The sequence below is a fragment of the Xenopus laevis genome, chromosome 1L, assembly GCF_017654675.1.
Source record: "Xenopus laevis strain J_2021 chromosome 1L, Xenopus_laevis_v10.1, whole genome shotgun sequence".
NCBI lineage: Eukaryota > Metazoa > Chordata > Amphibia > Anura > Pipidae > Xenopus > Xenopus laevis.
Window position 1 is genome coordinate 218048474 of NC_054371.1, and position 13308 is coordinate 218061781.

The window sequence follows — 13308 nt, forward strand, 5'->3', positions numbered from 1 at the left end:
ACTATGTTGTTGAATGGGTAATTCTAATCATCTTTCCAATTGGTCATCATTGTTTAATTTCTATAGTTTTTTAATTTGCCTTGCTCTTCTGACCTTTTCCAGCTTAACTTTTCCAGCTTAACTCAAATGGGGGCCACTGACCTCATCTAAAAACAAATGCTCTGTAAGGCTACAAATGTATTGTTATTGCTACTTTTTATTACTCATCTTTCTATTCAGGCCTCTCCTATTCATATTCCAGTCTCTTATTCAGATCAGTGCATGGTTGCTAGGGGAATTTGGACCCTAAAAAACAGATAGCTGAATTTGCAAACCGTAGAGCTGCTGAATAAAAACTTAAAAAACACACATTAAAAAATGAAAACCAATTGCAAATTGTCTCATAACATCTACATCATACTAAAAGTTAATTTAAAAGTGAACAACCCCTTTAATGCTTATGTCACACGGGGTAGAAATACACAAGCCTTGAATCTGCCCCGACGCTTGCATTAGCCTCCTGTCCGAGGAAACTTTAGGCTTCTTTGGAAAACAAATTGCTCCAAGTTCCATCCCACCAGCGATTTACATTTTAGCCGGCGGGAAGGCAGGGGAGGCATTTAGGAGATTAGTCACTCCGAAGAAGAGGATATTTGTCGTCGGGGCGACTAATCTCCCCGAATCTGCCTGTGAGCCCTGGCCTTAATGTATATCTTAGGGAGGTGTAGCATACTGTAATTAGTTGCAAGAATGTTTTAAAGTGTGTTCTAAACTGTGGACACATGCAAAATATCACCTTTGTATTTGTAAACAATGTAGCAGAATTCTGCTCTTTATATAACCATGAAGGCCATGATGGTTTACTGGTTAAAACCCACTGAAAATGTGCAATGAATGTGCGTTGAGCAGTTGCTTAGAATGCCATTTACTTTCATTGTATGTTCTTTTACATAAAGTCACTAAGTGAAAGGAAAATCCTCCTTTTCGCTTTTGTATTTCATTTTAAGAAATCCGTATAAAGTGTCTGCAGTTTTATAATGTTTGTAAATATTTTGTATTTGCAAACCTTGTAGCAGAAGCTAACTCTCCTTCAGCCTTGATGCCAATCCGCACAATGCCTTATGTGTGACATCACAGGTCTCATTGATTCAGAACCAATAGTGTAAAGCAGCCGTGCTGCCCTCAGCCTTCCTTGTTGCCTCGCAAGGGCCTATTGCTGTCATATCATCCCATTGCAAGAATATTGACGATCTGTGACCTTGCATTTCAGAGAATAATTTGCAATTGGTTTTAATTTTTTATTATTTGTGTTTTTGAGTTATTTAGCTTTATATTCAGCAGCTCTCCTTTTTGCACTTTTTAGCGATCTGGTTTCTATGGTCCGAATTACCCTAGAAACCGGTCGTTGATTTGAATAAGAGACTGGAATAGGAATACAAGAGGGCCAGAATAGAAAATGAGTAATAAAAAGTAGCAATCACAACATATTTGTAGCCTTATGGAGCATTTGTTTTTTTTTCCTTTGATGGTTTTAGTGACCACCCCCCCACCAATTGGGGAAAGAGTCAAAAGAAGGCAAATAATTCAAAAACTATAAAAAATAGAAAATTACGTTTAGTTGAAAAGTTGCTTAGAAATAGCCCTTCAATGACATATTCTGATCTTTCGATCAGAAAATTGTTAGGAAGCCTATGGGGACCTTCCCCATAGGCTAACATTGGCCTTGGTAGGTTTTAGGTGGCGAACTAGGGGGTCTAAGTTTTTTTTTAAAGAGACAGTACTTCGACTGTCAAATGGCCGAATAGTCTTAACGATTTTTAGTTCGAATCGTTCGGGTCGAAGTAGCCAAAAAAAACATTTTTTCCTCTATTCCTTCACTCGAACTAAGTAAATAGGCCCCTCTGTTGATTCATTCCTTATCTTTTTCCCTGCTGAGTAGAATCCCTGAGTTTCATTAAAGTGCACCAGTTGGTTAAAAATGTTATCCCCAACCAAAGGTGCGGGCTAATGGAGGCATTTGTTGTTGTTGTTTTTTTTTTTTTTAAAAGAACTACTGTTATCCCCAACCGGAATGCAGGCTCTATTAGCCCACACCTTTGGTTGGGGATAACATTTTTACCCAACAGGTGCCCTTTAAAGGCAGCTGTTTGAATTGATACAATAGTTGCAGATACTTCAGAGATGCTGTTGAGAAATTTATCAACTAAATGTTGCAAAATTGTAACGGCACCTAAATTACTGAGCTGCCAGACTCAAACACCAGAGACATTCATTTGGATGGTGAACAGCCCCTTTTAAAGGAGAAGGAAAACTACTGAAGCAGTTTATTGCCAATAGATTAGCCACAATAGTGCAAGCTACACTATATTTATTCTGCAGAATGCTTTACCATACCTTTGTTTAGGATAGCAGCTGCCATATTAGCTTGGTGTGACATCACTTCCTTCCAGAGTCTCTTCCTGCTTACTCATAGCTCCGAGCTCAGATTGCAGCAGGAAATGGCATTATTTATAGTGCAGACAAAAATCTAGGTTTTCTCCTAGCCCATACAAAGCAATGATAGCTATTACCTTGTAGTAAATACATTTCTGAAGGAAAATATAAGGATAAAGTGGCCCTCTAAATGTTCTATCTAACTTGATATAAGAGGGTACTTTTCTCTTCTTAATTTTTAAATCGAATCATACTGCTAGAATCAAGTGGATACAAGGGCATCCTTTGTTCTTCTTTTAAAGGAGAATTCAACCCGTAGCTTAAAAAACCCTTCCCCCCCCTACTCCCCCCCCCCCAGAAAAGCCCCTAATTTTTTACTCACCCCTCCGTGCAGATTCTGGCCTCAGTTCACTGCAGCCATCTTCTTTCTTCGGTCTTTCCTGAAGTTCCGGCGCATGCGCAATTGGAGTAAAGAAGAACTGCGCATGCTCCGAAAGCCACGGAAATTTTCGTGACTTTTGGCGCATGCGCAGTGGTTTGGGGACCGGAAATTTACTCTAACTGCGCATGCGCCTAAAATGCCGTCAATGCACGAAGATTACCGGAGAAAAATAAGATGGCTGCCGCGAACTCTGAGGCCAGAAACTGCATGGAGGGGGAGTAAAAATTAGGGGCACGTGCCCGGGGGAGGTAGGCTGGGGGGGGGTCTACCCAGGGTGGTGGGAGGGTTTTTTTTAAACTACGGGTTGAATTCTTCTTTGAGTTTCTCTAATACACACCAACTCTTCCACCAGTCCAGAAATACAAGTGGATGGGCGTTGCAGGGCACGAAATACTAACAACTCAAAATGTTACCGTATTGTAAGTGATTGTTTGTTTTCACATTTGTTCTGTAAATAAAACTATAACAGTCTTTCAGCCTTCACGTTTAACTTTGCTAACATTTTTGTTGTCGCAGGTTCTGTACATTACCAGAGGATTCTCACACCACTCTGTGGTAGTTATGACAAGGAGCTGAAATTCATAAAGTGCCAGTATAAAGAAGAACCCATGATTCCTATTTGTCCAGTTGTATCTTTTACCTATGGTGAGTATATGTTGCACTTTATTATGATTATTAGTATTTATTAATGCTGGTAGAAGCATATGCTGGCAGGCGACTTAAAAGTATCATGGATTGCAGGCACCAAGGCCTGGGCCTATCACAATACTTGACCTGTGCCGACCCAACAGAATTTATTTTGCTAGGGTATTTTGGACCCTAGCATCCGGATTGCTGAAATTGCAAGCTGGAGAGCTGCTAAATAACTCAACAACCACCAATAATAAAAAATGAAAACCAATCGCATATTGTTTCACAATATCACTCGCCACATCATACTTATACTTAATTTAAAGGTGAACAACCCGTTTAAAATTATATATTTCTGTTCCATTGGAAAAATATTTTTCCTCCGGTAGTAAATGGGACCAGTCCCTGGATCAACTTGTACTATGAGCTATCTCCAATAAACCCGGTATTCCCTCACTTGCTAAAAAGCCATCTAATGTTTCTGCCAGTACGACTGATTCGGTCGCTCTATTGTTCTTAACTTTCCTAGTTCTGCTTGCTGTTTTTTTTCATTCAATTGTTAACCTGCACTTTTGATACAAGGTTCTTTCCTAAAATGTCTTTTAAATAGTAAATTCTGTTTTAATTATATAGTTGTAACAATAGTCGTGCATGGGATACATCTGATGAATGATTTGGGATCCTTGCTGGAATGCATGAAAAGTATTCCAGAGACTAAGCAGCAGGATTGTATTGAGGCCTGTGGGATTTCAACTGAGCTGCTAACGCCCCTCTAGAAAGCAATTACTTTGTGAGGGAAACAGGAGCAGCGTGGGAGCCTGTTCCAGCAATATCTACCAACATACTTTGCCTGGTGTTAGAAGCAGCAGGTTCCTCTGACCTTGGCATATAATTTTGTGTGTGTGTTAATCCATTTTTTTTCCAGCGGCAACTGGTAAATAATCCCTATGCCAGAACATTTCTTGAGGGGGTAGCAAATACCCAGATTTGTTGAGAGGATTCTTCCATTGTATCAGTGTGTTGTGGCTCTGTACAGACTGGTTTTGCCATATCATCTGATCAAGGATTTGTTGATATAGTCCCTTCATCCTGACCTTGGTTATCTTCTAGAAATGACCCTGTAATAACACAGACAAGCCCTTAAAGGAGATCTAAAGCTTAAGTAAAGAAGTAGCTAGAAATGTTGTACTAGATTATGTTTTGGGCTTCTGTACCAGCCCAAGGCAACCAAAGCCCTTTCGCAGTAAAGATCTTTGTCTCCAAAGATGCCCCAGTAGCTCCCCATCTTCTTTTCTGCTGATTCACTGCACATGCTCTGTGCTGCTGTCACTTACTGAGCTTAGGGACCCACTCACAATATACAGTACACATAGAATAGAAATGTCACAATATAAGGCTGATTAGTAATTAATACAGATAATTACTACATGGCAGCACAGAAACCAGTGCAATTAGCATCACAATTTAATAGTCAGCCCTGTAACATCAGCTTATATTACAGACCAACCTCATTGATAATTAGCGACGACCCATAAGCTTAGCTTCTCAACTGCTGCTCAGAGCCCACTGAGCATGTGAGTGTCACAGACACTTTCCAAGATGGTGACCCCCTGTGACAAGTTTGAAGTCCTGGATCATTGCTGCTATTGATCGGCTGAAACTTTAGGCTGGTGCAATAAGTTCAGTATATATATATATATATATATATATATATATATATATATATATATATATCCAAAAAAATAGCCGCACCAACAGGACTTTTATGAAAACAAAAAGTGCTTTTATTCAACGTTTCAGCCCCGTACTCGGGCCGTCCTCAGGACACTTCCTGAGGACGGCCCGAGTACGGGGCTGAAACGTTGAATAAAAGCACTTTTTGTTTTCATAAAAGTCCTGTTGGTGCGGCTATTTTTTTGGATACATTTACTATGGACATTGAACCAGCACACAGGCGTTTCTTCTTGTTATCGTTGTGCACCAGATCTGTTTCTTTTGTGTGTGTGTGTGTATATATATATATATAATATATATATAATTTTTTTTTTTTTTAGCCATATTTATTTTTAGGGTTTAGTTCTCCTTTAACCATTTTAGTTCTAAAAATGGCAAGTATATTTTCACATTTTGTCATCCCTGAGTGATCGTGCTTGGAGTTTGTTGCTTCCAAAGTTCCAGTACTCTGGTTCAGCTTCTGCTCTCCTGGGCCAGACATGGCATGTAGATGGGCACCACCTCTTCAGATTGCAGATCGCTACTCAAGGGTGGTGGGTGAAACATACATTAGGATGTAGAGTAACACATTGCTACTCACACCAGGCAATTGCCCTTCAAATACAATGATAGTTGTGGGACAACATAGGCTTCTGTATGGTTCCTGGGTCCCTCCAATCAACAAAAGGGATTATTGGGGAGTAGCAACTCAACCAATTGAAATTTTATTCTGCAAATGAATTTTATTGAGTTGTATCCATATTCACTTTTCTTTTCCTTTCCAACTTTTAAAATCCACAGTGCCCAGCCGGCTTGGTGAAGAAGCCAAAATGGCTACTGGCAACTACTTTGGATTTACCCATGGTGCAGCTGCTCAGTATAGGTGAGATATCTGTTACTATTCTTTATGGTTTATTAGAGCACTGAGAGATGCTGCAGACAAGATCACTAGCACAGCATGTTGTTGCTGGAGCAAGGGGAACATGTTTGCTATAGTAACCAATGGACGGAGAAGCACTTAGCCTATAAAATGCCATTAGGCTACACCTTCTCTTCCCACTCACATTATATATGATAGCCTTCTACCCTTGAATGTTGCTTTGCATCAGTCTGCATTTGGTTTATAATTGTCGTAAGTATGCATGTAGACACTGTCTTAAAGGAGCAGGAAAGGTTAAAATTAAGTAAGCTGTATCAGAAAGTTCTATATAAATACACCAGTAAAGCCTCAAAGTAATTCTGCTCTGAGTCCTCTGTCAAAAGAAACACAGCATTTCTTTCCTTCTATTGTGTACTCATGGGCTTCTGTATCAGACTTCCTGTTTTCTGCTTAAACCTCCAGGGCTAGGGCTTGAGCATGCTCAGTTTGCTCCTCTCCCCCTCCCTCTCTATTGTAATTTGAGCTCATGGAGATAATTTAGCAGGGAGAGACTCAGGCAGGAAATTGTCACACCAATATTTGGCAGCTGCTATCCTAAACAAACAGACATTATCTAGAGCTGTTTACTTGGGTATGAAAAAGCAGTCTAAAGAATAAAAATGGCGTTCTAACTTGCACTGTTGTGGCTACTCTTTTGGCAATAAACGGTCTTCTCCTTTAAAAGCAAGTAATTTTGTCTCCTTCCTGTTCTACAAAGTAAAGCAGACCATAGACATGCAGATTATAGCCTAAAGTCGGACAAACGATTGTCTTTGCCAATCATCCGACCTACAACTAACCATTCAGATTAAAGTAGTAAAGAGAAGAAATCACACGATTCTCTGGTCATTTATAGGCAGACGGCAATCGTATGAAAATTACATCTGACAAATAGTAGTGACAGTCTCCCTTTGATCTAGTCAGATATGCAAAACATGCAGAGATATTTAAGCTACCAGACAAGATTAAAAAAATTAGGAAAGCCTATTTCATTTGCGGGTGCCAAAGTTTTTTAACCCCCAAGCAAATGTACCTTTCCTTCTCATTTAAATCTGGGCAAAACAGCTATAATAATAGGTAAGGCTTACTTCCCCTTGGATTTTTTCAAATCTTCATCTTAAATTTGACTTTTAAAGAGCCCCATAGGAAAAAGGTAAAAAGGCAACGGCAGCTTAAATTCCTCTGACTGCTGACTTCCAGAGGAACAGAGGAAATCCAGCTGCGGTTGCCTTTTTGCTTTTTTTTTTTACACGGGGAACTTTGCATGTCAAATTCAAGCTGAATTTTGAAAAAACCAAATGGAATTAAGCCTCTACCTATCATCATAGCTATTTTGGGGAAATGAATAAGAAAGTATTAAACAAATTAGGTGTTACTGGTCCTTTTTAAGAATAAAAAAAAGCAGCTTGTAGTATTGATGGTTTCACACTAAAATAGGTTGAGTCAAATGAAAAGCATGGGTTATGTTAATGTCTCATTTTCTTCTGCAGCCAACAGCCAGCATCTGGTGTAGCCTATTCTCATCCTACAACTGTGGCAAGTTATACTGTCCATCAGGCTCCAGTTGCTGCTCACACAGTTACAGCAGCGTACGCCCCAGCAGTTGGAACTGTTGCAGTTGCACGTCCAGCCCCTGTGGCTGTGGCAGCTGCTGCTAACGCGGCTGCTTATGGCGGTTACCCTGCAGCCCACACAGCGACAGATTATGGCTACACACACAGGCAGCAGGAAGCCCCACCACCGCCCCCTCCTGTCACAACGCAGAACTACCAGGTCTGTATAAGATATTGCTTCATAAGGAAGCTCCAAGAATTTTGTAATTACAAACCTAATAAATGACAATGGCACACCAAGCTATGGGCTGACATTCTCAGCCACAGACTTAAAGGGGTTGTTCACCTTTAAATTGACTTTTAGTATGATGCAGAGAGTGATATTCTGAGACAATTTGCAATTGGTTTTCATTTTTTATTATTTGTGGGTTGTGGGTTATTTAGCTTTTTAATCAGCAGCTCTCCAATCTGCAGTTTCAGCAATCTGATTGCTAGGGTCCAAAATACCCTAGCAACCATGAATTGATTTGAACAGACTGGAATAGGAGAGTCCTGCATTGAAAGATGATTAATAAAAAGTAGCAATAACAATACATTTGTACTATAGCCTTACAGAGCATTTGTTTTTTTTAAATGGGGTCAGTGAACCCCATTTAAAAGCTGGAGAGAGTCAAGAAGAAGGCAAATTATTCATAAACTGAATAGAATGATGAAAAGTAGCAATGCATTTGTTTTTAGATGTGGTCAGTAACCCCCATTTAAAAACTGGAAAGCCTCAGACAACTGAAAGGTTGCTTAAAATTTAACTTAAAGGTGAACCACCCCTGTAACTTGTAGCTACTGGCAGACAGGATGCCCCACTGCGATTTGCTATGCCTTAAAGGGATGGTTCACCTTTAAGTTGACTTTTAGTATGTTATAGAATGGCTAATTCTAAGCGACTTTTCAATTGGTCTTAATTGTTTTTTTTTTTCTTTTTTCATGTAAAGGTGGCCATATACGGGCCGATAAAAGCTGCCAACAGACTGTGTCGGCAGCTTATTGGCCCCTGTATGGGGCCCCCCGACGGGCTTCACTGATCGAGATCTGGCCGAAAGTCGGCCAGATCTCGATCGGATGGGACAAAAAATCCCGTCAGATCTCGGCCGCATCTATTCGTTGATGCGGTCCCGCGATCTGACCGCCCGTTAGGCATCGGCATCGTTAGGCATCGTTGTTACCGATCGGATCAGCCCGATATTGCCCATCGAGCGGTTTGACATCGCCAAACGAGCGGATCTCTCCATGTATGGCCACCTTAACTCTTTCCAGCTTTCAAATAGGGGTCGCTATACTCTGTAAAGGTGGCCATACACAGGGAGATCCGCAATATGCCCACATTGAAGTGTATCGGATCAAAATGGGCAGTAGGCTTGTGGGGCCGCATTAACGAACAGATGCAGTCGCGATGCAATGGGATTTTTAACCTGCCTGATTGACATCTGCCGACTTTCGGGCAGCGATTGATCGGGGAAGCCTGTGGACTCGGTCTGTCGGCAGCTTTTATCGGCCCGTGTATGGGGGTCTTAAAGCTACAAATGTATTGTTGTTGCTACTCTTTATTACTCATCTTTCTGTTCAGGCCTCTCGTATTCATATTCCAGTCTTTTATTTAAATCAGTGTATGGCTGCTAGGGGAATTTGGACCCTAGCAACCAGATTTCTGAAATTACAAACTGGAGAGCTGATGAATAAAAAGCTAAATAACTCAAAAACCACAAATAATAAAAAATGAAAACCAATTGCAAATTGTCTCAGAATATCACTCTCTACATCATACTAAAATTTAACTCAGTGGTGAACAACCCCTTTAAAGGCGACATATACCTTCATTTTGTACATTGTTGATTAAGATAAATAGATTTGAATTAAAGGTAATGCTATATTTAGTATACCTTTCAGTTGCACTTTTTGTTTAAAAGCCTCTAAAGTGTTCAAGTCCCTCCCTTTCTCTTGGTTCCTGTCTTGTTTTTCTCTCTGTCTCCCTGTGCAGCCCCCAGCTCTTTGCTGTTTAGAATGAGGCTGTACATTCAGTGCAGAAGGGTTGGGCAGATGTGGGAGATGCGGTGATGTAAGACTGACCAGCAGTGCTATACAAATCTGCCTGGTTTCCCTGCTCTGGGAACTAGTCAGCCTGTGATAGGGATCTTCTATTGGATGGGGTGCTCCTGTAACTTCATCCTGCCACTGCTAAATATTCTGCTAATAAAACACTTTTACTGCTGGTTGGATCAGACACTTTGCTAAATACAAAACCACACAACTCGGCTCTCCATTTAAAACAGGACAGCATGACAGAAGGCAGCTACAGGAGCACCTAAATGAAACTATTGGCAAAGTAATTCTCATTATTTTATTTGTTTAGAGAATTCAACCCATAACTAAAGAAAAAACAAAACTCGAATCAAATTTGAATAACTCCCTAGTTGACTTTGACAGTTTTGACCATAAAAAAATTGAATTTCGAATTCAATTTTTCCATTTTGTATTAGTAGCCTATATTTGATGTTTTTTTTTGCATTAAACTTTATTAACCTGTTTAATCTCTTATCTTGTGATGGGTATAATTCATTTTTCAGAAGCTAAATTCACAATCAAATGAAAATACTTCGCTGTAAAGCTATTTTAAACACCTATAAAGCTGCTTTGGACATGTAATATCTAAAGGCCACAAATCATACTCTTCTTTTTTTTTCCATCTAGGATTCTTATTCTTATGTCCGCTCCACTGCACCTGCCGTAGCCTACGACAGTAAACAGTATTACCAACAACCTACTGCTACTGTACCTACTGTAGCTCAACCGCAGCCTGCAGTGGCAGAAACGTATTATCAGACCGGTATGTATCAACAGACCTTTTTGGTTTTTAAGAACTGGATAATATATGTAGAAAGGCTATATATTCTGTATTTGGTTTTGATGTCCGTTTGTTCTGTGCAAGGGTAGATATTTCACGCCAGCATATTTACCATAGATATCTATATACACATCTTTGCATCAAGTAATCATCTTTAATACAACTGAAACAAACCCAATTCCTAGTATGTTGTATGTCATCATAACATGTTTTTGTTCTATATTTGTAATGATATATAGATTTTATTTTTGTAATGTTGATAGAAAACCTCCTTTGCTGCTTCATTTGCCTTACTAAATTAAGTTGTTTTTTTGCAATGCGTCTTTTTTTCCTCCGTGTACCAGTTCCTATCGCCTTGTCTCTTCCAGTTGCTCCCAAGGCTGGCTACAGCCAGGGTGCTGCACAATATACCCAAGCGCAACAAACACGACAAGTGACTGCCATCAAACCAGCCAATCCAAGCCCTGCCACAACAACATTCTCTCTCTATCCTGTGTCCTCCTCTGGGCAACCAGTAGCGGCTGCAGCCAGCGTAGTCCCCTCTTACACACAAGGTGCTACATATAGTACCACTGCTGTGACATATTCTGGTAAGTTTTCATTGTTAATTAAAGGAATTCTGTCATGATTTTTATGGTGTATTTTTTTATTTCTAAATTACTCTGCAAATAATTCACTCTACAATATAAGATTTCATTCCTGAACCAGCAAGTATATTTTTAGTTGTAATATTGGTGTATAGGTGCATCTCAGGTCATTTTGCCTGGTCATGTGCTTTCAGAAAGAGCCAGCACTTTAGAATGGAACTGCTTTCCGACAGGCTATTGTTTCTCCTACTCAATGTAACTGTATGTCTCTCAGTGGAACCTGGATTTTACTATTGAGTGCTGTTAGATCTACCAGGCAGCTGTTATCTTGTTTTAGTGATCTGCTATCTGGTTACCTTTTCGTTGTTCTGTTCTGTTTTTATGCTGCTGAGGAGAATGGGAGAGGGTGATATCACTCCAACTTGCAGTGCAGCAGTAAAAAGTGACTGAAGTTTATCAGAGCACAAGTAACGTGACTGGGAGCAGCTGGGAAACTGACAATATGGCTAGCCACATGTCAGATTTAAAAATTAAATATTAAAAAAATCTGTTTGCACTTTTGAGAAACTGATTTCCGTGCAGAATTTTGCTGAAGCAGCACTATTAACTGATGCGTTTTGGGGAAAAAGTTCCGTGACCGTATCCCTTTAAGATTAGTGTACTTTTTTCTATATGTGCTTGACGGTCGTGTCTCATTTTCCCTTTGCTTTCATTTAACAGGTGCCGCTTATTCTGGATATGAAGCTGCAGTGTATTCCGCTGCATCGTCCTATTACCAGCAGCAGCAGCAGCAACAACAGAAACAGGCAGCGGCGGCTGCTGCTGCAGCAGCCACTGCAGCATGGACTGGGACCAACTTTACTAAAAAAGCTCCATTCCAAAATAAGCAACTTAAACCGAAGCAACCCCCCAAACCACCACAGATACATTATTGTGATGTGTGCAAGATCAGCTGTGCTGGCCCACAGGTCAGTACTTTCAAATGCATTATTGGACAAAGCTAAAAATCTTAAAACACTTCCGCTTATTGTGTACAATTTGATTTTTAAAGTTTTAGTGCAGTGTTGGCATTTTATTGGGTATTTCAATTACAAACTAGGTCAGAGATCTACATCTCATTGCCATAATGACTGAGATGATCATAAATCTGTTTTAGAAATGATGGCACAGTAAAAATGAAAACATATTTGCTATTTTTCCCTCACGTCCCTCCCTACAGGGAGCACTTAAAGACAAAATTGATGCATTGGCTTCTTGTCTGCATCGTTTTTTTGGACATGCGGCCGTCATTTCCGTATCGGCGTCAAAATAGACTTAAGAATAGAGTGGGTACTTCATTTGTTTTAGATGTAGCTGACCAAACTCCAGAAAAGGCTGATGCTGATAAGGTTAAAAGTAAAGACAAGTCAAGATCAAAAGATCTGCCTTCAGAACTAGTAAAAAAGAGCACATGAAGGATTTAGGGTCTGGCCACACGAGCAGATTTGGGGAGATTAGTTAAAATGAAAATCGCCTGAGGGAAGGCACAAGCTGCGCTTCGTTTTCCAAAGTCGCCTGAAGTTTCCTCGCGAGGCGACTTCGGGCGACTTTGGAAAACGAAGCACTGTATGTGCCTTCCCCCAGGCGATTTTCATTTTACTATTTATTCCTTTGGAAAATGAAAAACTATACAAACCTTGTACAGGTACTGGAAAAAAAAAAGAAGCCAATGCGTCAATTTTTGTTAAGTGCTGCATTTGGGACTGAGGGAAAAGGAATTTTCGGTAAGTATAAATTCTTTTTCTTGCTCACATGAAATGAAATTGAGCAAATAATGGTCTAATATTACAATAGTTAACTTTTTTTTACAGCTGTAACCTAATTACTTTAATGGTATAATATAATGTTATTTGCTTCATTTTAAGACTTACAAAGAACATTTGGAAGGTCAAAAGCACAAGAAAAAAGAAGCTGCCTTGAAAGCCTCCCAAAACACAACCAGCAGCAGCAGCAGCAGCGCAGCTGTTCGGGGGACCCAGAATCAACTCCGATGTGAACTTTGTGATGTTTCCTGCACAGGAGCTGATGCCTATGCTGCACATATAAGAGGAGCTAAACACCAGAAGGTACATTCATAGAGTGTAAACAATTGTGACTTTCTCTTCAATAAAGTCAGT

The 13308-nt window shown here is 40.0% G+C and overlaps 1 protein-coding gene and 1 non-coding gene across 6 annotated transcripts in view; both read left to right on the top strand.

Annotated features, from left to right (window-relative positions):
• Positions 1-13308, top strand: part of zfr.L (zinc finger RNA binding protein L homeolog) — a 51402-nt gene that overhangs the window by 5282 nt on the left and 32812 nt on the right. For 3 of the 5 annotated variants that reach the window (XR_005962616.1, XM_018266560.2, XM_018266547.2), the window contains exons 2-8: positions 3371-3499; positions 5999-6080; positions 7607-7889; positions 10412-10547; positions 10910-11155; positions 11873-12120; positions 13057-13257. Coding sequence is in view for 4 of the 5 variants with exons in the window: in XM_018266547.2 (XP_018122036.1) it covers positions 3371-3499; positions 5999-6080; positions 7607-7889; positions 10412-10547; positions 10910-11155; positions 11873-12120; positions 13057-13257 (1325 nt within the window). In the remaining variant the exon portion in view is untranslated. Of the gene's footprint in view, positions 1-3245; positions 3274-3370; positions 3500-5998; positions 6081-7606; positions 7890-10411; positions 10548-10909; positions 11156-11872; positions 12121-13056; positions 13258-13308 lie in introns of those variants that run through there. The other 2 variants (XM_018266557.2, XM_018266552.2) reach the window with 2 other exon arrangements.
• LOC121396372 lies at positions 6131-6265 on the top strand. Its single transcript, XR_005963009.1, has one exon. It is a non-coding gene; the product is annotated as a small nucleolar RNA SNORA66 (small nucleolar RNA).